Below are 25,393 nucleotides of genomic sequence, written 5' to 3'. Positions count from 1 at the left end.
GCAAAAGTATCAATAGCATATTCTCTAGATGGACAAATTAGTGAATAATTTCCAGCAGAAAGTATTTCTCATGAAATCGTTGCACATTTGTTGCTCTTCATTGCTGTTGGGGCTGACAATGAGAATGTCAGTTTTCTGATGACCAAATGTTTTGGATACTTCCTTTTTAGTCCTGCTATTGCTGCAAATTGAGCATGAAAGAAGGGGACCCAGCCATCTACGCAGAAAGGGCTGGCTACAATAAACTCTGGCACCCAGCATGTTTCGTCTGCAGCTCCTGTGGTGAACTCCTGGTTGACATGATTTATTTCTGGAAGAATGGGAAGCTGTACTGTGGCAGGCATTACTGTGATAGTGAGAAACCCCGATGTGCTGGCTGTGATGAGGTTTGTTCTTGGGGACCACACACATGCAGTCTTCCCCATCCTCTCTACAGCCCCTTACCCATAGGGCAACATGAGTAAAGTGAACGTTTGTTGCTTTGTTTACATTCAAAGAAGGTTAACCAAAGAAATTTGGTTTTGTTCATTCTAGATGTTAATTATGTTAACTAATGAGAGCCTGTTGATTTGTACTAAATGACAACAAATTCAAATTAATGTTAATTTGGAGACTTTAAGCCCCAAGAAAGTGTTCGATCTGCCTGTAGCCTAAATGCCTTATTGTCTAAACCGCCTAACTTTATCATCTATAGCACAATTAAAAATGCCTGAGTCATCTTATTTTTATCCTCTTCCCAGCTGATATTTAGCAATGAGTACACCCAGGCAGAAAACCAGAATTGGCATCTGAAACATTTCTGCTGCTTTGACTGTGACAACATCCTCGCCGGGGCAATATATGTGATGGTCAATGACAAGCCTGTGTGTAAGCCCTGCTATGTGAAGAATCATGCTGTGGTGAGGAACTTGTAGAGATACAACTGCCTGCACTTGCTTTGCACTTTGAGCTTACGCTTCTCTTTAAAAATTTCTTACAAATAAGAAACAGGAATCAGTCCTCTTATGTAGAAAGCATTTAGTGCCATCATAGGATTAAAATGCATGCAATTAAAAAACAGCACATGCAATGACACTAAACCAGTCAAGATGGCTCCTTCTGCTTGTGTGTTTACAGAATGGATTATAATGGATAGTAAAACTGTCACTTTTTAAAAAAAATTCTTAATGGGAATGAAATTTATTTTCCTAAGTACAAATCAGATTCTGTTTTTAAGTGCTTAGGGATGATTCATATTTCCAGCTACACTTGAACATGTGTGGTTTCTATTCATCTTACTGGACCACCCTCTAAGACTTTGTTTTTGCCTCCTGTGAATGCACAGTGCCCATTTAAAAAAATTCTATTGAACAGATTTCGTGTGACAGAATTTGGCCTGTACATTTAGATTTGTGTTGGGTTAATATTCAGTTAATGTGAGTGTGTAGTTTTCCTTGCATTTACTATTCTTCTCATATATATCATATTATTTTCTCATATTTCTCATTTATTTTAACATCATCATAAACTTCCCTTTTACCAGGAAAAAAAAAAAGATGTTAAATTACTTTGTGGCTTATTTAGCTAAAATAATCTGTAAATACTGTTGCAACTGTTTTGTTTGTTTGTTTGCACGATGTTGTGTTAGCCTTTGCTGGTGTGATGAGGTAATTGACGTAAATCAACACAGAACAGTGATGGTGAACCTGTGACATGAATGTTCCAGGAAACATGAAGAGCCCTCCCTGGAATGATGTCACACAAGTTGTATGACAGATTTAATCACAGTGTTGGCACTTGGTGACAGATAAGTAGGTTTTAGATTGCAGTTTGGGTATGTGGTCTCTAAAAGGTTCACCATCAGGACATCTAGAAAGCAAGATTTATTGTTACTCATAGTTTTAGATGTTTCAGTCTTGGTCAGCTGTCTTAACAAGCCTGTGGTGGAGCAGAAACATGGTGGCAGAGGGCATTACAGAGGAAAATTTCTCACCTCAAGGCAGTGAGAAAGCAAAGAGAAAGGGAATGAGCTTGATAGGAAGAGGCTGGAGACCATATGTAAACCCCAAAGTTATGCCCCCATGATCTGCTTCCTTCAACTAGACCCCATCTTCAGATTACTGAGTTCATGAACTGATGAAGTTAGAGGTTTCATGATGCCATCACTTCCTCAGAGCCCATCAGGTGGCAGTTGGGGACATATTAGATCCAAATCATAATATTTCACCCCAGGTCCCAAGAAGCCAGATGTCCATTTTATAAATGCAAAGATGTACTGAGTCCATCTGCAGAAGTCACCAAAGTCTTAACAGTTCCAGCATTGCTCCGAAGTTCAAATCTAAAGTGTGCTCTAAGACTGAAAGCAGATTCTTAGTTGTGAGCTTCCTTAAAAATTAAAAAAAAACCAAAACGCATATTTCCAACATATAATGATACAAGGTAAACGTTGCTACTCCAAAAGGGAGAAATAAGGGCATAAAGAGAAGGAATTGGACCAAATAAGACCTAGAACCATCAGGCAAATGTGAAATCCTATAGCTTATGTCCAGCATTTGGGCATATGGTGGCGTGATTTGAGCTCCAAAAGCTGTCTGTACAACCTTGCCGCTTGACACTGTATGGCCTCACTCAGACTGGCTCAACTCACTACCTTCAATTTTCCTTGGTTTACATTCCATATTCCTGACATCTCCAAGTTACTGGAGTCTCCAGTATACCTTTCACCCATGCAGCTACATGCAGTGCCATTTCAAACACTGTCTGTAAACATTCTGACCCTTCACATAGTGTCTGGCCTCCCAAGCTGTTCTTTGAAATCAGTGGAAACCTCTATGACCCCATTGTTGGTTACTTTTTTCTTGTTGCTTAGACAAAATATCCACTGCCCAAAATTAAGGAAGGAAAGGTTTGTTTAGTTCAATTTGTGGAGGTTTCAGTCCATAATCAGTTTGCTCCAAGGCAAGTTGGCTCATGGCAGAGAGCAACAGTTCATAGTAACAGAAAACGGTAAAAGCAACAAGAGCAAAAAGGGAAGTGTGTGCAGGGGAGACTCTTTTTGTCCCTTGTACTGTATGTAGGCTACCCACCATAAGGTGAGTGTAGCACTCATACCCATAATCCCAGCATTGGACCATGAATTGATCACAAATTCTAGAAACCTACCCCCTTGACTGTATGAGGCTCTAGGGGAGCATCTAAACACAAAACTTACCATTCTACCCTTGGACCCACAAAGATTCGTGCACATCCCTTAGGCAAAAGACATTTAGTTACCAAGGTCCTAACAGTTTCAGCATTGCTGAAAATTCCAAGTCTCCTCAGAGATCTAAGGCAAATTTTTAGCTATAACCCCCTGTATAAATGACAATAAAGTTAAACACTTCCAATATTCCATGACACAATATAAATATTACTATTCCAAAAGGTACAAATGTGGATACAAAAGATTGGGACCAAAGCAACTCCAACATCCAGCAAATATTAAGTCCTTATCATTCCATGTGCAACATCCAAAGCAATCTATGGCAAATTGTGAACTCCAAAAGGCTTGCATGGTTCCAGCCCTATGGCACTTCCAGTGGTTGTAGCTCCCATGGCTTTGCCATAGACTGTCTTTGCTCCCTCCTTGCAGGTTTCCTTAGATGATCCACATTCCTGGCTCCTCCAAGATTCTGGGGTCTCCAGTGCACTTTGGACTTCACAGCTTTACACCTTGCCCTCTCAGTGCTCCCACACCTTCTGCGCAATTTGGGTGGAAGCCTTTTAACCTCAGAACTCTTGCATTCTGCATACACCTAAAACCAGTGCCATATGAATGATGCCGAGGTATACTGCCAACCGGAGCAATACCTAGGCTTTCTTCTTTCTTGGCTATAGGGCTCAAGTACCTAAATTGCTGGGGCATTCCGAATCCAGTTCCAAGGAATAAATTCTCTAGGCTGCCACCATCATGGAACCTGGTGTTGCCACTGCTGTTTTGGAGTCTGGTGCAGCTGCCACCATTTTGGAACCTGGTGCTTTTCGGCTTTCTCCTCAAAGCAAAGCCCTTTATCTTTGCAGTTCTGAGATGGCAAAGAGTGGAAACTTGCTACTTCTCATGATGCTTCCATGCCATCTTTTCTATTCTCCTGTTTCTTCTCAGCAGTCAAGAGCTCAACTCTATCTTTGAAGTCCACAGCTTTACTGGAGTTTTCTTTCTGACCAAACTCATAACGTTTTAAATCATTCTGCTGGACTCTTTGTTCTTGATTCACCACATAAATCTGGCTAAAAACCCCCAACAATAGCCATGCAATTGTCTCAAATTTGACTGCCTTGAAATTTCTTCTTCCAGAATAATTAGTCCACTTCCCTTAATTTTGGTCTCAGGCAGTCTCTGGACATGAGCAAAATGCAGACAAACTTTCTGCCAAGCCATAACACATATTATCTGGACTCCCAACAGCCAATGCAGTCCTTTCCAGCAGATATTTCCTGAGCCTGGTCTTTACTGGTAGGATTTCTATCAGCTTTCTGGTCTTATGAGCTCTCACCAGAATCTTCCATGCAGAACAACCTAAAGTATATCAGTGCTACTTTCAGGAAACATCTCTGAACCTTTCCAGAATCTTCCCACAGGCCATTCCCACAGGCTGTTAAACCACATGGTCAGGTACAGTCAGCACTGACCCCACTTCTCTAGTATCAAATTCTATCTGGCTTACTTTTCTCTTGTTACTGAGACAAAATACCTGGTGCCCAAAATTAAGGAAAGATTGATTTATTTAGTTTACAGTTTTTCGAGGTTTCAGTCCATAATCAACTGGCGGGGTGGCTCTTGGCAGAGGGCAGCAGTTTATGAGAGCAGAAAAGAGCAGAAGCAACAAGAACAAAATGGGAGGAACATGCAGAGAAGACAGTTTTGTCCCTTATATTACATGGAGGCCACCCACCATGGATGAAGCACTCACACCTATAATCCCAGCATTGCATTCGACCATGAATCAGTCACAAATGCTAGAAGCCTACCCACATGACTGCATGAGGCTTTGAGTGATAACTAAACACAAACCATAATACCCATTAGCTTTTACATGCTACTTGCCTACAAAACCAGCAACGTGTAACATGCCACAGTTCTGCCAGTGCCAGCAGTAACCAGGCCTCCTCAGACCACAGCTGCAGTAGCCTCTGCCTACTTGGACAAGTGAACATAGTGAAATGACTCTTGAGGAAATGACTTCCTAGGTGTTGTGCAAATAAGGTCCCCAAAGATGCTCTCTGCCCAAAGCAGTATCTTTCCAAGGAGTTTGTACATGATATCCATCAACCTATGTTCTATAGAGTGTGACCAACTGCTGAGATTCTCTCAAGGCATTTTTCAGTTATCCTTGTACCAAGTAATTTTGCTTATTTTTAGTAGTACCGATCTCTTCAGTAACTTTTCTGTTCAAGTGGCAGGTTTTTCATATCTTTGCACACTGTTTTTTGCTTCCAATTCTCACTGTAAACTTGACCAAAAGCAGCCAGCAATACCCTTGGTACTGCCTGAATCCTGTGCTGCCTTGAGATTGCTTCACCAGATTACGTAGTCAAGTACTTTTACATTTAGCTTCCCATAATGTTTCGGGGCATGGACAAATTGCAGAAAAGTTACTTGCTAGAAGGTACCATGGGGGACCTCTAGTCTAATTCTCTTTGCATTCCTGTGAGCATTCTTATTTTTCGAAGCTATCACTCATTAAGTTTCATTTATAACATTCTAGAGCTTTTTTCCCCTCCTCCAAACCTTTCCAAATTTTTCCAACAGATCAGTTCCAAAGACTTGTGAAACATTTAGGTTTTGCAGTCAGATAAGGTCAGATAATCAGAGAAACAGTTACAGAGGTCAGGTATAGTCAGAACCACAGTCCTACTTCTTTCGCCGATTTTCTTTGTTGGCTTCTTTCACTTTTACAGAATATCTGACATCAACTCTTCAGTCAGCTCATTTATAGTTTTGGAGGTTTTCAGTCCTTACTCAGCGACTTCATAGCTTTTAGACCTCCCTGTACCAAGATGGAAATGTAAATGGGCATTGCAAAGGAAAACTACTGATCTAACAGCAGCCAGTAGGCAGACAAAAATGAGAAGAACCTGAGAGGTCCAGACTAGAGACAAAGTTATCTACAAGGTCACCTCCCCATGACCTGCTTTCAGGCTCCACCTTGTTTCCATCACCTTCCAAGGAGGCCATTAAATTAGCATCATCAGTTAGAGGCACCACGAACCAGTCATTTTCCCAAAACCCATCAGCTGGCCTTCATGGAACATCTAAACTGTAACAGACATGCAGCCTTGTTCTTAAGGACTATAATATAGAATCTCTGAAACCAAGGTTTTTCCTGCCTTTTTCTGCTGTATTCCCACTATTAGAACAACTTAGTAAGTGATCAGTAAGTATTTATTGAATAAAGGTTTAAACAGATGAAACTGCTTTACTTAGCAATTACAAATCCTGTCTATTGCACTGTCTAATTAACAGAATGAGATAACCACAGAATTTTTTTAAACAGAATTCCCATATTTAATTTCATATGTATTTTAATTTCATATGTATTTTAATTTCATATGTAATTTCATCGTTTCCTTTAGCATGTTCACTTTCTCAACAGGATAATACCATTGGCCTCTGTCTAGTGTTAAAATGAATGTGTCTTCCTAACCCCTGAACAAACCCGTATGATGGCAGACTTCTGTGTATGCAGTTTAATATGTGATGTGAAATTTTGACCTTCAGATAGTTCAGAACATTGATCTGCTTCAATCTTTGAATCTGAGAGAGAGACAAAGATAAAATTAACTGGACAGAGGAAAATGGGACATTCCCTTAGTTTGCTTCTGCATAAACACTGGAATTTCAAGGCTGCCCCAAGATTCACATAGATGAGGTTTCACATCCTACCAGAGAAACCACTAGCAGTGTCACACCCTGTTTTTACACCAGAGGAAAAAAGATCGAAGGAAATAACTGTTAAAATATGGGAAGTTTAAGAACAGGAGATCTAGTGCAGAGCAGAAAAGCTCCTGCAGTATCCAGGTCTGTATTGCAGGTTGGCAGCTTTGATATATTTGAAGAAGTAGATAACTGAAGATTTTTTTCTGGAATTATATATGAGGGTAGTGGTGAGTGACAAATTATTGGTAAAACTGTAAGTGTTGCAAACTCTTAAATTCTCTACGTTACATGCTCTTTTGTTGTTTTTAACCTAATTTTTTACATTCCACATGTAATTGAACAGTAGTTATCTTTTTTTCCAATGAATGGAGAATAAAGGTATATGGTTAATAATAACTATACAGAGGTCCACAAATAGTATTACAGGAATGAGAAAAAAGGAAAGAAGGTAGATTATAGTCTGAAAGTAAGGGAATGAAACATTAGATATGAAAGGCTTCTGTTTCTTTCAAACAAGTTTTAAAAGTTTAGTATGAATGTAGAAAACTACAACATCTGAAATGAATGGGAAAGCTATGAAAAATAAATGGAAAAGCCATTGTTTATTTGATTCAGCTACAAGTTGGGAGTGTGCTTTTAATTATAATAAATTTTGTGCTTGTAATTATATTAAATTCAATGATAGTCTATCAATCGCCCAAACAAAGCATCGCTATTGTTTCCAATGGGAAGCTGAGTTCATGTAACTTTTAGATTATGGAACTGATGTACTTTCTATAATTAGAAGCAGTGTAGCTCTAAAAACACTGAAGGTATATTGTAGATCTTCAATAGAATTGTAACAGGGCCTCACTTCCCTTCCGAAGCCAGTTTACCTGCTGAGTAGTAGCCACTCTCTGAAGTCTTTTCAATTGAGAATGTCCAGGCCCAATGATCCTCTTCAACCTACCACTCCCCACCTTTCCAGTAGTTTCTGAAACTGACATTAAGAAACCAAATATAAATAGTAATAATGAAAAACTGAAAGAATAATAAGATCCAAAATGTACAGTAGATATTGTAATAATGAAAGGGAAAGTCCTCAAAAGGAAAGAACAACTTGTAGGTATACACATATAATACAACTTTATGCATGGTTAAGTGTGCAAGATAGATAACCATACTGCTAGTTCTGTTAGCTCATCAAAAGAATAGTTTGTGCTGTCATTGTTTGATTGTCTGTTCATTTTAATGCCTTGATTTTGTAACTTAAGCAACTACTTCTAAGATAACAATGTGTGATACATTAACTAGTGTTGATTTCTTACTGTTATTTTCTTGAAATTCTGTATTACTTCTATTCTTTTTTCTGTTTTGCTTTTTAAAAATAAAACTTGAGCCCTTGTATAGTCAAAAAATGATTAGCTATTGTCAGCTTATACTAGATAATACTAATTTTTTACTTGTTATAAAATAAGGACTAGAAATTCACATTTATTTAGCACTTATAAATAAAAAGGCATGTGGGACTACTCAGTGTTTTGAGAGTCTCAATAGGTTAGTTTTTCTCTTTTCTGCTATAATATAGAAGAATTTTTAAAAGTTTCTATATGCATGTTCAATTACGAAAATTGTGTGTATATGTGTATGCATATGTATATATATGTGTGTGTGTGCATCATGTGTATATCAATATAACATACTGAGTGGCAGAGAATATAAGAATTAATGTACATTATTAGATCATACATAAATTATGACTGATCTTATGACAGAACAGAAGCCAATTAACTACAAGTTATATTTTTAGTGCAAACTCATTATTCTCAAACTGTCAGTATTTTTAATTGAATCCTTAATTACTTTGAACATGTTTTAATTTACTACGCTCTAGAAATTAGTGGCGTTAATAATCTCATGTGTCATAGGTAAGACAGATTACTACTTGAAAGCTTTAATGAATGAGAAAAAGTCACCTAATAAACTTCTTTATAATGATTAATATGCCAGTTAATAGAATATGCTGAAAGTAAATGTGCTGTTTTACAATTTGCCTTCAAGACTTTCTTCCGATTACCCATGTGGCCTTTATCTCACAGTGTCTGGCATATAGACCCTTTTAATGGTTGCTGGCTGAAAAGATTAACTGGAAGGTCTCTCTCAGTGTGTTTCTGAGTTATTCTGTCTTAATTTACCACCTGTCTTATGGTAAAATTGTCACTACTGCTGTCTGATCACTCTCTCTCTTCTCTTTATCTGTATTGCTCCTGAGCAGGTGTGTCAAGGATGCCACAATGCCATCGACCCGGAAGTGCAGCGGGTGACCTATAACAACTTTAGCTGGCACGCATCCACAGAGTGCTTCCTGTGCTCCTGCTGCAGCAAGTGTCTCATCGGGCAGAAGTTCATGCCAGTAGAAGGGATGGTTTTCTGTTCCGTGGAGTGTAAGAAGATGATGTCTTAGGAGAGACACCAAGCAATTTTGACACCATGCTATCCAAAGTGTCTTAGGAGCACCAAGCAGTTTTGACACCATGCCTATCCAAAGTGGTCTGCATTTCTACTGTAAAATGCAATTTGAAGAAAATAAAAAGAAAGAATATTATAAAGGCAACCAGAAGATTTTATTTTTCGTATCAGGTTTTTCTGTCTTAAGCTCAAAAACGTTCATTAAACATTTGATTTAAAAATGGTGATGACCTCTAGCTTGCCTTAGTTTCCTAAATGTGAAGTCTTTGAATTGGAAGTTTGAGTTTAATCTTCATATCCTAGACTATTGGTGCCAAAAACAGTATGTGTAAAGCAAAAGTTAGTGTCTTGGGTGGAAAGATGAACATTTCTAATTTTATATTCTTTTTTCCCCTTCATGTATAAAATTGAATTTTCCCTAATGCCAAGGCTTTACATTTATTGCATCATCTTCTTCGCTGAGCACAGTGAGTTCTTTTTAAATTTAACAGAGAATGTAGAAATATAGTATAGTATGTAGAGCTGTTCTAATGCCTGTGCATTTGTTGTTTCCTGATTTAGGTAAAAGTGGCATTTTCTGTATTGCATTTTTCTGTATTTTACTTATCCTACCTCTCATTATAGTCTCTTTGTAAAGTGGTAACTTCCATCTGTGGCCTTTCATTATCACGTGTGGCATAGCGGTATCCGCACTTTTTACTTTTATAGGTATTTATCTAGATATAACCAAACTCATTTATAATATTATTTTTAATCCAAAGAATATGTATAGTTTTTATACCCAAGAAACTATATCTTGTACTTATTGCACTTCCCAGCCATGGTTTGAAGAGATTTTTTGCATGCTTCTTAATCTTATCTAATATTCTGTCTTATGATATTTCTAAACCCATTCATAGATATATAAAATGTCTTTGCCAATATACTTCCATCGTTGGGTATTTCTGATGTTTACTTTTTCCCTATATACTGCCATACATGCTATGCACTATGAAAATTGAATGGAATCAGTGATATGTATATTCAAAATAAAGTTTCTAAAAATTATCTTTGTGCATCCTTTTCCAGCAAAAGTGTCTTCTGCACTGAAGCATCTGTTACAGCAGGGGGCAGTGTCTCCTAGGACAAAAACTACCCAGACAAAAAGAGGCTACATCTGACCAGACAGAAAAATGACTTCATTATAGAAGAGTTGTTTTAAGTTAAATTATTTTCTGGTCATGCAGGAATTTTTCTTTCTCTCCACTATCATTTTTTACTTCTTTGTCATTTTGATTGAAGTTTGGAAAGACCTCTTTAGGTGAACCTAACAAGACTCATACTTAGTTTGTGACTTGTTTTTCAGGTTTCTAAAGTTTTTCACGGTAATTGTGAGAAAGGAAGCAAATGAGACTACTAGTGTAGGTTTTTATCCTAATATCAGTGAATGATGTAGACGTTTGTGTGGTTTATTGGAGCTTTTTTCTTTTCTTCAATCTGAAGTATTTTAGTGGGTTTTATAATTTTCTGATATATAACTAAGAGAATTTAGGTTTTCATGTGTGTTTTCTAGCTCACACTGTCAGATAGTGCCTCTCTTTATGCCCCCCACTGTGTACACGTACACAGATAGCACATTTTTTCCTTCTGCACTGTGCCATTCTCAGCCATGGAAAATTATCTTTTGGACCTTGAGCATGTGCCATCATATCAAAAGAAGTAATCTAATTCTACATACAATTTTAAATGCTAATATTAAAATATCAATGATAGCATATAAATACTACTTTATATTTGCTTATTTGCCTTTATATTAAATGGTAGAAGATGTATTTTGCCCAGCATTTTGAATAGCCTACCTTTCTCACAATAGTTGAGAGATTTTCAAGGTCCTTGGTCATTCTTATTGCTAGATTTATAAAAATAGACTTTTCAAATACTTTCTCTTACAAGAGTAAGGTGGTTATTAAGTTCTACAAGACTTATTTTTCTTCTAGCATTTAAGATGTATCTCCCTCACCACTGCCATTTTTTTATTTCTTTGTTGTTCTTAATTCTAAAGACTTCTCCAGAGAACATAGGGAAAATATAAAGAAATAATAAAAGTTTTATCTGGGTTTGTACATTAAGCCATTCATTCTAATTATTTCCTTTGAATCAATTAATGGAAATTTTTCTCATAATCCCATACGAGTTCTGTGTTTCAGAGGCCAAGCACACACTGTCACCAGGCTGGGTCTGAGGGTCCCTGATACTGAAATAAGGGATTTAACCCTTTCGTAAATTTGTAGGTTTTCTGACTTGTCCCAGAAACAGAATTTTTAGGACACATCAAGAAGAGTCAAGAAGAGGACTTACTAGAGATACGGGACACTGGGAGGGAGAAAATCCCAGAGCACACAATCATCAGTAACCCCACAAAGCAGGAAAAGGTCATCACCTTTTCTGTATAGAAGCTGGCATCTCAGATATTAAAAAGTGCAAAGAATGACTTGTTTTCCTGTTTTTTTCAATGGCAGTGGTAACCTGAGAGCAAAAAGGTTGGATGAGGAAAGAAAAGAGAGAGACTTCTTTCCTGAGCCCCAGGGAATTCAAACTCATAGTCAGTTGCTGAAGTCTACTGAGGTAATAGTATATTACTGTCCTTATTGGAAGAATCAGACCAGTAGCACTGTGTGAAGTTTGTATACGCCTGTTCATCTCTAATCAGAATAGTTTTGCTCCTAACCCTTAAGATAATTTTAAGAAATCAATGGATTCTTGTGACTCAATCGACTAAAAAATCTTTCTCAAGAGTTATTGGCCTTCATATTTGTTACACAGTTTTTTTTCTTCTTTCTCTCTAGAAATGAGACTGAGGATTTTTTTCTTTAATCAACTCTAGCTGGAACCTTTGTGATTGAAGTCTTCATAATTTTCCAAGTCTGAATTTGAAACATTTCCACTCAGCTTCACTAAAGGCAAGAGATTCATTATTGACTCATTCTTAAGCAATTTCCAGCATGTAGTGTTTAGACTCATACAGATTCACCATGGTTACCAAAAGCTGCCACCCAGGATCAGTATTCATTCTTTGTCTCAGCCTGGCATACCTGAACTTGTCTTCTAGGTGTATTCACTTAATTCCTTAGAAAACATATGACTCCATCATTGTCTCCATAAAAAACGCTCTTTACCACAACTTCTTACCAGATACGCTCTGGCCCTTCCTGACATCTAATTTAAGTGCTGAAAGATAATCGTGATTTTACTGAATCTTTACATGTATGAAAAGAACCCACAATACAGGGATGTGAGTGTTTTGAGAACACAATGTGAAAAACATGATAAGTGGAATGTTTAAATGTATTTATCAAGTAAGTAAATAGGTTTGACTAATTTTTTGTGCTTTCATGGGTAACGTCATTATAGCTCCTATTTAATTATGCATTTTGAAGTAATGTCATTAACCTTTTATACTTGTTTTGATTGGCATTTTACACTGACATTTATAAAAAGCTGCTATTGATTTTTCTTCAGTGATATGTCTCCCCAAGATATCTTGACCTTCAGACAGTAACAAAAGCAACTCATAATGTTACCTTTACTGGAGTCAGTTGCTATTGAATGTAGAGATGTTCGAGTTGATTCTCCCATAAATATTGACTGTGAGGCACTGTGGTATATAGTTCAAAAACCTGGGTTTGGGGCTCTAAATAGACACTTGCTGGCCAAGTCCCACTGATTTTCCTCCCACAGTTACAGGGGAGTAGTATGGAGGACAAGAGTTTTGTATTTGAGGACACTAAGAAGGACAGGTCCAAGTATTGGATGAACACCAGTGGATATATTGAGGTCCAGAATAACAAAGTAAATAATGAGCTGGGGCTAGTTTTATCAAATAATGTGAAACAATGTCCGAATTTGATAGGAAATTGGAACTAAGGTAGAAACAAGTAGGAAACTAAGGTAGAAATGGCTGGTAAAGTCTCAGACCTTATATTTCAAAAACCTGTGATTTTTTAAGAAAAAGGAACTAGTGGAGATAATGAAAAATAAGGAGACACCTACTCCTAGACACTAGAGATGGATGAAAGCAGAGAGAGAAAGTGTGGGAAGGGAGCAGGTCAAATGAGATTTTTCAGACCGAATGGACATCGAGTTTCTAATGTGGCTGAAAATTTCAGATGGCCAGAGTAGATCTGGAAAGCATTTTATGCTAACGTTATTCCAAATAGTTTCTTAGAAAAAGGTGAGTAATCAGGAATGCTTTTGGCAATGAGTCACTGAAAATACCAGTAGGAGTGGCTGAAAGATACAGGCTAACCCAAATTTGGCTCAGACAAATTCATTTTAATCTCTGCTGTTATCCTCTAGGTGTTAGCTTGCATGCTACAGTAATGGTGAATGATACTATCCCTATTTCCTCCCCTTAATTCCTGGAGTCCTAAATCTTGACCAGTGGGGAAATTAGCATATATTGGACACTGATTTAGAGTTTTTACATTCTCCTGGAGAATCTTGCCCCAAAGCTCTGAAGGTATTGCCACCTAACTATGGCAACTACAGTGCCACAGTTACAGAACCACACTACAGTGCCAGAAGATGGAACTACCATTCCATTTTCCAAAGGTAGTTCCACAGTTCTGTCAGTCCATCTGCTTCTTGGTAGTGGGGAATATGGTAAGACCATAAGCACGAGCCCATTGTGGTACTTCTTTGGCCATAAAGTTCATTCCTTGATCAGTACCGGTGCTGTGCCGAATACCATGACTATAAATGAGGCATTATGTAAGTCTACACACAGTAGCTTTGCCAGAAGGATTATACGCAGGAAAGGCAAATCTATACTTAAGCTAAGTGTATATGGAAAAGGTCCAGTATTCAGTAATACTTCAGTTCATAAACACTTCTGTTCATGAACGATTTGGATCATGAACAGAGGCGTTGAACAAAATTTTATTTAACCCCTGCATAACCTCCATCCTTGTCACCTTAACCACTTAGAGATGAGCCTAGTAGGCAATGACAATAGATGAAGAAAAGTGTTTATTGCTGTCATCCCATTCATTTCATTATTCAATGACCTCTTCTGGTGAGGTCACCTTTTGCTAAGTGCTTATACATTCTCACTCCAGTGATGATTGTAATCAGTATGCACTATGAACATGTACTAATAAAAATTACAGTAAAGTACTGTTTATAATTTTTCTATAAATTGTAATCATCATTTAAGCTCTCTGTGCATAATTTTTGTCTATAAAACTGGACTATTAATTACTGTACCGTATACTACATTTTTAAAATGTGGGCATACAAATGTTGTAACCTCACATAATATTTGAAATTTTTCCATCCACCATCTGAAATTCATCTTCACTACTCTTGAACCTAAATGGACTTAGGGACTAATTGGATATACAGAATTTCGAGGTCATAAGAGAAGATAGCACCTCCAGGCTCATCCACCTTCTACCTCACCTCCCTGCTCTAAGAACCCAGTTATTCTACAAGGAAATTCAATGAAGCCCACTTAAGAGACGTAGGCAGAAGTATTGAAACTCCCAGCCTGAGGCTGGCGTCAGCTACCAGACAGAAAGGTAAATGATTCTTCAAACAATTTCAGTACCAAGCTGAAACCCTAGACGTCAACAGAAATAGTTGAACTCAAATTGTTTTGTCTAAATTTCAGAACTGCAGGATTTATAAGCAAAATACCAGCTTGTTCCATAGGTATCTCTTAACACCTACAGAAGAGAATCATTTCATACAGGAAGATTTCTGAAAAACATCTAAATTTTTTTATAAGCTATAAAATGTTAACCGTAAAAATGTATTTTTTTCATGTAAACTTGTTTAGAATATTAATTTTTGTCCTCTCATTCTTTCTCTAATGCAAACTTCTCCCTTTGTAATCATCTTGATAAACTGAAGTGTGTAACGACAGTGTGTGAACATCAGGAACATTTATAATACTTTAGACTCAAAAACCTAGAAAGCACTATTTTCCGAACAGTATATTCCAGGGGTTAGTATCACAGTCCTGGCACATGTTGAAGGCCTTGTTTTTCCTTCCAGAGAGTCTTCAGATCACAAATTCTTATGCCAACCAAATGTAATCCTCAGCATTCCAGATGCCAAAGTAAGAAACATCTTTAATGTTGCTGAAGATTCAGTAAGAAAGAACTTAGAATACAAGGCGTTGTTTATTCTCTAAGGTCTGTGATATGAAAGGTATTCACTTAAGGATGGTAGAGGGAATTATTTAATCACACACAAGCTCCAAAATACTGTGGGTATAAATTTTTATGCAGTGTAATCCTTGTCCTCAACAAGTTCACAGTCACATACTTCATAAACACAAAAATTGTAAGAAACCAACAGTGCAGTGTGATTAACAGAATAATACAAAAATATAATGATCAACTATGAATTGTCATGTAATATTCATAATAAATCACAATTTCTTACAATTTTTACCAAATTTAAAAATAAAAATTTTAATTGCACTTAACATAATTTCATGATTATATTTTTGAAGTTTTCAAGTATTTATGAGTGAATTTTAAGAGCCTACGTGATGGTAAGCAGGCAGCCCTGTTTTGACAAAGGCATATGCTACATTAACTTTTTCCCCCCACAAACATTTTTCCTTCTTTATTTCAAAGTTCTGAAATGGGGTGGGAAAGAGGAGCAGGAGGTAAACACAAGGCCACAGTAATGTTTGGTTTTTTTCATTCTAAATTGACTTCGCACACCCCACTCTTCCCACTACATGGCACAGGACCCGGTATTCTCCATCAGGAAACACTTTGAAGTTTCACGTAGCCATGATCAGGCACGGATGAGAAATTTTCATCACAAATCAACATTATGAAGCATTCCCTTCTGTCCATTCCTTGGCAAGCATAAAATAGCAAGCATGACAGGTGAAGGCCTTGCTTCCCAATGGTCACCTCCCAAAGGCTGAGCATATCTTGCTGCTTTGCCTACAAAAGAAAATAGGTATCCTCATTACTCAAGTGTTTCCAAAAGTTCTTTGAATGATAACATAGAGTACCAAAGGAAGACTTAATAATATTAGAATGGCTTTCTCTCTCTCTCTCTCTCTCTCTCTCTCTCTCTCTCTCTCTCTCTCTCTGTTGTGTGTGTGTGTGTGTGTGTGTGTGTGTGTTAAAGTAAGAATTATCACATGAAGACAAATTTGACCATAAATATTTAAAAATAAATTTCATTTTTGGTTATCCTTCCCCTATTAAAATTTCTTTAGTGTTTTTTCCCTTAATATTCTTTTACAACAATTTTAGCTGCTTTTTACATAATCACTGCATCCTTACAACAATCCTTTGGATTTAAACATTTTTTCTACATGTATCCTTTGAAAAATTTTGGCCGAAGCCACAAAGATAGAATGCAAAAGGGCTGACATGTGTTCCCCAGTAACCAGTCTTTAAAGTCTGAATTCCCTGCACCACCCTGCCATTCTCGGCAGATGTCTTTTTCTCTTTCATCCACTCTATGTCAGGTCACTAAGCCAAGACCACATTAAAAAGTGTGATTGTTGGTTTGTTTGCTTGCTTGCTTGTTTGACCTTTCACCGAGATTTCTTCCATTTGTATCTTCTAGAAGGTTCCGCATTCCTGGGCAGGCGGAACTCCTCTACTTATGGTGTTACTCTACCATGGATTGCTTCTGGGCTAGTAGCAGTGCCGTATTGACCTGCTAAAGACAAAACTCTTTCTGTTTCCCAACAAAATCCCTTGTATTTTGAGCTGAAATCAAGAACGGCTCTGCAGAGATGCCAAGGGAAACATACTTACACTATGAAGTGTTTCTAACAAATGTTTGGGAGATTTTAAAGGGGTAGCTTTCTAAATATCCAAGGAATCTGCAAACAACCCCAACACAAGCCAGCTTTGCAGCTTAAGCATTGTTTCTGAGTTGTATAATTTTTTTTTTCCTGAAAATCAGCACAGCTGTGTGGTGATGCTTGCTCATCAATTACCCAACGATACCAACAAATCTTTTGTAGGATTGAATACTCAAAATAGTATTCTGTGTCTTTGATTTTGATGTCTATGCTTTGTTCTTAAAATTTTTTGGATTTTTAAATAGAATTTTTAAGTGGAATCAAAGGTTTATCTTTATAAAGTTTATAATCATTCCACAAAGTTCAAGACATTTGGCAGTGCTTGGGAAACTTAAAAACAGTAATAAAAGGCTACCATGAGGAATTCAAAGCTGCCTTGTATGGTAATGCTGATTCAATCCACCACATACTTCAGTGTGAGAAGTTCAGCTGCGATTTGAGGGTTGGACAGTTCTAGTAGCTGCAGTGTATTTAAGTGATTTGTCCATTAACAATGGATAAGGCAGCTTAGAACATTGAATGTTAATACCTTCAGCTTTGTAAACACATTTGAAAAAAAAATGGAGAGATGAGAGACAGACAGACAGACAGAATCTTGAAGCTTTGGCCTCATCTGTGTAGCATTTATCAGGCTCCTTGACTGTTCTTTGGCTCCAACAGCTCCACCTTGCTTTGCAATCATAAGCCATGTACTTTTGCCAACCTGGAATGCACACTCTGTTCCTGCTGGCTGTAGCTCACTCTAAATCCACACTCTTTCAAACCCTAGCTCTTTTTTTGCTGGCAGTCAGTTAAAAGGGGTTTCCTTATGAATCATAGTGGGCAGAGAAGTTGAGTAATCTACCCTAGTCTTGTGCCATAATCTGTATGGAATGTATTTGAAATGGAAGACAGAAATCTAGAATTTAGTTCAATGTATGACTTTAAAATACATTCTCAAGAAAGTGGAGTATGGTGCAGAAAAAAATCATTGCCTCTCCCTGTGGAAAAGTTTACTCCCACAGCATATCTTCAGAGAGACGGGAACTGAGTGTTCCTGCTTGAGTGTTCCTTCTTGCTTGAGTCTGAGGCTTCTGTATAACAATGGGTTCATTTCTGCAATCTTTTAGCTGGTGCATCTTTCCAAAGAAGGTAATGAAGTCCAGGGATGAACTGAAGGGGGAAGATATGCTATTGAGAACACATAGGTGACAAAGACAAAGGCTTCCACCCATTCTCTGGAGCAAATGTCAACATCTCCATGATAATATCTTTAGCTGCAAGAAGTCTGAAAAGTATTATGAGATAAGGTGTGTTTATAAATGTCATAGGATAAAAATGAGAGCATTGTTTCTCACCATGTTCTGTACCTGTTTATAGTCAGTTTAAAGACTTGCTTATCAGTACATGCTTGCTTAGAAAATCAATTAAGAATGATTGTCAAGTTCTAAATTGTATTTCAAAGAAACTACAGTATTTATCCATTTTTTTTCTTTTAAAGATTCACAGAAATACTCAAGCTCCTGAAATTCTTTTTAATCTAAAGGCATTTTGCGTTGAAAAATTAAAAAAATTTGCAGGTGTAAGGTTAGAATTTGCTCTAAAAATTAAATCTATCACACTCAAATTTTCTCGCAAATGATAGTAATGTCTCAGAAATGTAGGATGCACATATACCACAAAGTTTCTCTAGTTACTAAGAAATAAATAACCATACATTCTTAATTCATGACTTTTATAAAGTAATTGAAAACATGCCTGATACCTGCTGATTTTGATTATTATTAAAAAAGTCAAGTTATTTCTTGCAAACAACTCTTATAAGCTATATTTCCAAGTATATTTTGAGTGAGGGCAGTGAGAAAAAAAATGTAAAAGAAATCTGGTTTGGATACTTAAAGTTTGGACTTTCTAAAGAAAGTACATACAGTACCAATAATCTAATATGGTCACAAGATATAGCAGATGTCAACAAGTGACTGTATAACAGTCTCAATGGTATGTAGAAATCATCATTTTTTCAGTTGTGAATGCTCAAAGCTTACCAAATATAGAATATTTACAATGTATGAAAGCTCATCCACTCAAGATGCTCAACATGGAGAAAAAGACAGGCATATAGATAAGCAATTATTATAGGCACAGTCTGAATGCTTACTTCCTCCCAAAATAGGATGTTGAAATCCTCACCCCAGTGTAATGACATTAGTAGTAGTAGCCTTTGATAGCTTTACATGTTGTAAAGGTAAAATTCCTCACAAAGATGATTAGCACTCCTATAATTGAAGCCCAAAAGAGACTCCCTTGCCTCTGATATAAGAACGAGAAGATGTCTGTTTATGTGGACATAGACCCTCACCAAACACTGAATCTGCTAGTCTTCAGCTTGGATTTACCAGCTTCCAAACATGTGAAAAATAACTATATTGTTTGTAGGCTACTCAGTCCATGATATTTTGTTAGCAGATCTACAGTGGGTTAAGATGTACAGCAGAGAGCTGGAGACATAGTTCAATGGCACACTGCCTGCCTGGCAAACTCAAGGTTGTGATTTTGACACATGGTACAAGAAAAAAGATATGCAGCATATGTTCTCAGGAGATGGGAGAGACAGTGTCTGAACCAGGTCTTTATGAGAAATCTAAACAACCCAGGAGGATGGGGTGGAACAGAGAAGGACATCCCTCCCACATACAGATTCCAACAGTTGTGCAAACAGAAGGTGTGGTTTGTTCAGGAACAAGACATGAATATGGAGAGTAATTAAGAAGGGGCAGCTATTGCTTATGAAAGCCAAGGCATGTTTATCGAGCATGTAGCACACTTTGAGCTGGGGAAGAAGAGAAGCCAGATGGGAGTATGATTATAAGACTTCTTAAGGTATATGGGTTAACACAGCAGTACTTTCTCAGAGGTGTTTTGTAAGTATTTATAAACTGCTTATTTCTTAGGTTATTTATGTGAACTGGCAAGCAAAAGGCTTGTTTTTCAAGCATATTTGAAAATTGTTAAATCCTTCTTAAATTGTTAAATCTGCAGAAATTCTCTGTCTTCAATATATTGATATACATGTGATAATTAAATGTATTGTAAATGTTTAAATTTTTAAATATTACAGTAAAGATATGTTGTCACTAAATTCCCTCAAAATATTGTCCTTTGTTACGTACACGTTTATCCTATCATTCTTGACATTTCTTGAGGCAGCTCTGGAAGTCTTGAGAGTGTCTTTACAATGCGTTATGAAAATTTGGCAAATGGTATTGCCCTGTGCTAGGGTTTGCTGAAACTTGATTGTGTGCCCTTATTCACCCTCTTCACCGACCTGATACCATGCAACCTCTGGTTTTTCCCCAAAGTCAAAATGACTACGATAGGTAAACATTTTTAGTTGATTCAGGAAATGCAGACACCCACGACAGCACAAGCTTAAGAGAGGAAAGAGAACTTCTAGAAATGCTTCAGAAAGTGGCAAGAAAAGTGAGATAATTGTATTCAATGTCATGGGAAATATTTTGAGGAGGTTTAAAGGCCAAGTGTCTTACTGTAACATGTTTTTAAATTTTAAATATTCATTCTATAATTTGATCATACTTCATGTGTCATACACACATGTATTCATATCATAGAATTATAAAACATGACAAAGGTTAAAAACTGGTGACTTATTTGGGTGAAGGGTAATAGAAAAGTTTAAAATGTTTTTGCAGCTTTTCTGTGTTTGATGTAATATCAAACTAAAAAGTTAAAAGAAATAAACAGTGTTTCTTGCAGGAGTTTATCTCTAGAAGCAAGGTCAATACGTACAAAATCTAAGTCAGTGATGGTTCTGCGCTTTCTTGCCTCAATGCGGGTGAATGAATGGAATACACAGGCCGGGAAGAAACGGAGTTAAGGGAGGGAGATGAGTTCTAATTGGGACATGTTTGTTTAAATACCCATCGCATCTGAGGGAGTGTACCTGGAGTTCTTAAAAAAAGGTGCACTGGCATCGAAGATTTTGAAGACATCATTACTTTAGATATTCTCTACTTCCTGCTTTTTGAATGAACTAACAGCCTCTTTCTTCATCCAAACTACCTTTCAAATAAAATTTGTAACATTAGCTGGGGAATGAAGTTTTATCATATTTTTATGAACTAGTTTCTCAGAAAAAGGAAACTAACACAAATAGTTTATAATATTCAAAAGAAAATTTCAGAGCCCAGGCATAGTGGTTACACATTCATAATCTCTGCTGCTCAAGAGAATGAGACAGGAGAATAGCAAGTTCAAGGTCAGCTTTGGTGCTTTAGCAGGACTCTGTCTCAAAATTAATAGATGGCTGGAGGTGTAGTTCAGATGTAAAGCATTTGCCTACCATTTTGAAGCCCTGCACTACAATAAAAGAAGAAGATGGGGAAGGTAAGAGGGAGTGAAGGAAGAGAGACAGACAGACAGAGAAAGAGGACTAGCCAAATAACTGATTGTCAGTGGACATTAGAGATCAATACCCATTCAAGATATTACTGGTAAGGGAGAAAATATATATGTTTTCAGAAATTAATTGAAAATGATAACATATTAGTAAGACTTTAAAATTACTCAAGAAAAATCAGTCACATGTTTTAACATTCCTAAACTTCATGATCTATAATAACTTGTGTTCCTGGATAATAGTTTATTTACGATAAACAACTCTACAGTGAAAATGACCCTTTCTTTATTAAAAATCTTCATTTTTATTTAAATGTAATTTTATTAGAAAAAGAAATACTAATGCCCAAATGGGTTATGCTAACGACTAAAACACGTTGCCTGTTCCAAATCTCAGGGTGTAAAAGTGAACAGTCTCAAAATGTTTTACAGAAATAAATGTTATCTCAATCTTGTATACATAAGCAGCTTCAACTTTTCCAAAGCCAAATGCTAGTTACTCTTGTATGACTCTTGATTGTGCTAACACGCTGTAGATACTCTTCTATCATCTTATAGCAATAACTCTGGCTAACATACAAATATATCATGCACAATTTATTTCTACTTCTTGAAGCAATTATGGGAATAAAAGCAGAGTAATTCTTCCAGGGTCTTTAGATTTAAACATCAATGATTATATCAAACTGTGTGTCTAACTCTACTCAGATTGCTTGTTTTTGATTCTGATTCTGCTCCGTATGCAGTGAGATCATGAAAAAGATCCTGCACCTTTTTGTGCTTTTGTTTTCCCATCTATAAAATTGAGCAATAACAGTATTTACAGCTTTGGTCACATTATATACTATATACATTAGCCAAAGAAAAACAAATCTTGACTGCCTAGGTAAAGAGTCCCATCTACCTCCAAGAGCCCATCTCTCATGTTATCAAATTGCCCCGGGGCCCACTGATACTCTAAGGATTAGACCTAATACTTCTAAACAGATCCAGACACTATTTGTTAGAAAAGAGGATACCGTCAGCACTACCAATACACCAGTACTAATACACCAGTACTAATACACCAGTTCCAGAGTTGATAGCTTCAGCGTTGCTACTGTGCCTGCCATCACTTTTGCCTTCATCCCAAGAAGCTTCATCCCTGAAGGCAGAGTGTCCCCTGCCCGTGTTCAGTCTGTGCTTTGCTATGGCCTAGAAGAGAAATTTCCTTTCCTCCCTCCCTTTACCCCAAGACCTGTGGAACCTTATAGACCCATTACTGTAGTTCAAGAGTTCTAAAAACTAGTCAATAATAAATTTTCAATCTGTCTATTTTAGTATTTTCCTTGTAAAATTTTTGATAAATAAGATCATAGGGCATCTTGGGGAAACGTGTTGCCCCAGTTCCCTAAGAGTCTGAGTCTAAGAATTACCATGGTTGCATGCAGACATTACATAGTTTACCTTTTGTTGACCATCACTACAAAGCCTGATTTCAGCTCCATGGGTGACACGATTCTACTTTACAGAATGTATGTAATGTTCAGTGTATGCACTCTTTGCAAACCATGCTGAGGAAACATGCTTTCCCAGCATAGCTTCCTCTGAATGTTTGAACAAACAGAGGTCACTTACGAAGTCACTATTACAGGAAAATTAGTAATGATTTCAATCCATGTCCTGATAACCCAGATAACTGCATGTTCATGAAAGTCACCCTCTTGAGTATTCAATGTGATCTCTGTTGACATATCTAGTTATTTTTTCCAGTATGACTACAGAAGACAGAAGCCATGTTCAGGAAAGGTAGAGGACAGATGCAAAGAAATATCCACCAAGCAGGGTTAAGTGTAGGGCAAAGGGAGAGGGTGTGCAGAGAGAGCTGATGTTGGTAGGCTAAAGGAGGTATTTTACAACCTTTGTTATTTCTTAAAAGAATTGCATCAGAGATTTAATAAAAATGAATTTCATATGGACTAATGCTTGAATTTAGTATAATTCCAAATCCAAATAGAGAAGATAAGAGGAAAGGCTTCTCCATTCCTTTTACAAATCCTTCAAGGTCATTTATATTGTGTTTCAGGAACGTTTTTGGTAAAAGACAAAATAACAGCTGAAAATATTTTCTGATGGGTGATGTTAGCATGGATTGACCGTGAACTTACATTTTCCTACTAAAACTAATGTTTATTGAAAGTAATTTGCCTTTCCAGCTCAGACAAGTTGCTTAATGCAACAGTTAGCAGCCAAATGAGTGCCCCTAGGATACTATGTCTATACCACAGGGATTGAGAAGGTGTGTGGCAATACTCTGAGCCCTTTCAGCCCTGGGCAGCTCAGTAAAGCCCATCCAGGGCTCCTCAGAGGGCACCAGTACCTGCTGTGGGCTGGCAGACAGGGAGCCTGTGAGAGCCACTCTGCTCAATGAGCGGAGGCAGCCTGCTCTAACGTGTCTACTGCCTGTTTGGGTGAGGGTCCTGTGTTAGTTTCCTCTGGCTGCTTTCACAAATTACCACAACTTAGTGACATAAAACAAACCTTATTCTCTTGCAGTGCTGGCCACCAGAAGTCTAAAATCAAGGTATCAACAAAGGTTGCTTTCTACTGAAAGTACCCAGCTTCTACTGAAAGTCTCCTCCAGCTTCCAGCAGCTGTTCACATCCATTACATCCAAGGTTACATTACTTCTTCCTCTGTCAAACCTGCAATTATGGACTAAATGAGCATGTCTTCCCCAAAATTCTTACATTAAAATCCTCACCCTAGTGTGATAGTATCAAGAAATAAAATTTTTGGGAAGCAATTAGATCACAAAGCCAGAATTCTCATGAATGAAATTAGTGCCTTATAAAAAGAGGCCAGAAAGCTAATTTGCTTGTTTTCTTAGGCATGTGAAGATTCAAGAAGTCAGCAGTCTGAATCTTGTAAATGGGCTCTCACTAGAATTCAGCTATGCTAAACTCCTGGTATTTGAAATTTCTGTTGTTTATATTCCATTCCATTCTGTTACAGGAGCCTGAACAAGTAAGACATTTGTCCTGTCAATTTATTATAAATACATTTGTCATTGAATTTAGGTCCCTCTACATAATCCAGATGATATCTTAATTTCAAAATGATTATATCTGCAAATATCTTTTTTTTTTTCTACAAAAGGGAACATTTTCAGGTTCTGAAAGTTAAGCCATGTACTTATTATATTTGGGGACTACCATTCGGGACATTACAGGGGCCATTAGGGCTACAGAGTAGCTGGTGTTCAAGATGCCCAAACATCTTAAGGGGAGCCTGGTTGAGCAGACTGGGAGAAGCAGGAAGAAGCACAAGCCCAGGCTCTGGAAACGGGGTAGCTAAGGGCAGAATCCCCACATTTCTGGCTTCAGCGTGCTGAAAGTCTTTAGTTCATGTGCCCTTTTGAAGTATCTATGCTGGCTGCACAGTAGCTTCTTCAATATGCAGACTCCTCCCAATGTAGAAGTATGTCACTACATTGGAAAATTTGATATGAAAATGTCTACCCTCAGTAGCGAAAGAAATTTCAGTTTTATAATGCTCAGTGGTAAAAGGCAGGACCTGCTAAAATAGTCTTTAATATGTTAAAATATTTTAAACATTTAAATTTTTATTACTTATGCAAAAATAATACCTTAGCAGTGATAATTATCAAGAATTTGCTGAGTCATTAATAAGACTTAACCAGGAAGTTTATCATAAAAAACAATATTTAAAAAGAAAAAAAAGTGTGAAAATAGATACTGTTGTGGTTCATACATTGTATCAATTTGTGAAGCATAGAAAACTTAACTAAGGAATAAAGCAGCTCTACATCCTGGGGTATAGAGCCC

The 25,393-nt window shown here is 37.2% G+C and overlaps 1 protein-coding gene across 2 annotated transcripts in view; it reads left to right on the top strand.

Moving 5' to 3' along the window:
• Positions 1-10,390, top strand: part of Tes (testin LIM domain protein) — a 45,565-nt gene extending 35,175 nt beyond the window's left edge. For both annotated transcript variants that reach the window (XM_063241859.1, XM_063241852.1), the window contains exons 5-7: positions 171-386; positions 741-899; positions 9,150-10,390. In XM_063241859.1, coding sequence (XP_063097929.1) covers positions 171-386; positions 741-899; positions 9,150-9,338 — 564 coding nt within the window. In that variant the 3' untranslated portion in view covers positions 9,339-10,390. The remainder of the gene's footprint in view (positions 1-170; positions 387-740; positions 900-9,149) is intronic.
• The last annotated feature ends 15,003 nt before the right edge of the window (positions 10,391-25,393 follow it).

Source organism: Cavia porcellus, unplaced genomic scaffold (genome assembly GCF_034190915.1).
Source record: "Cavia porcellus strain 051 isolate PalLab524CR breed Dunkin Hartley unplaced genomic scaffold, mCavPor4.1 scaffold_2, whole genome shotgun sequence".
Lineage (NCBI taxonomy): Eukaryota > Metazoa > Chordata > Mammalia > Rodentia > Caviidae > Cavia > Cavia porcellus.
This window is presented reverse-complemented; position numbering and strand designations above follow the sequence as displayed.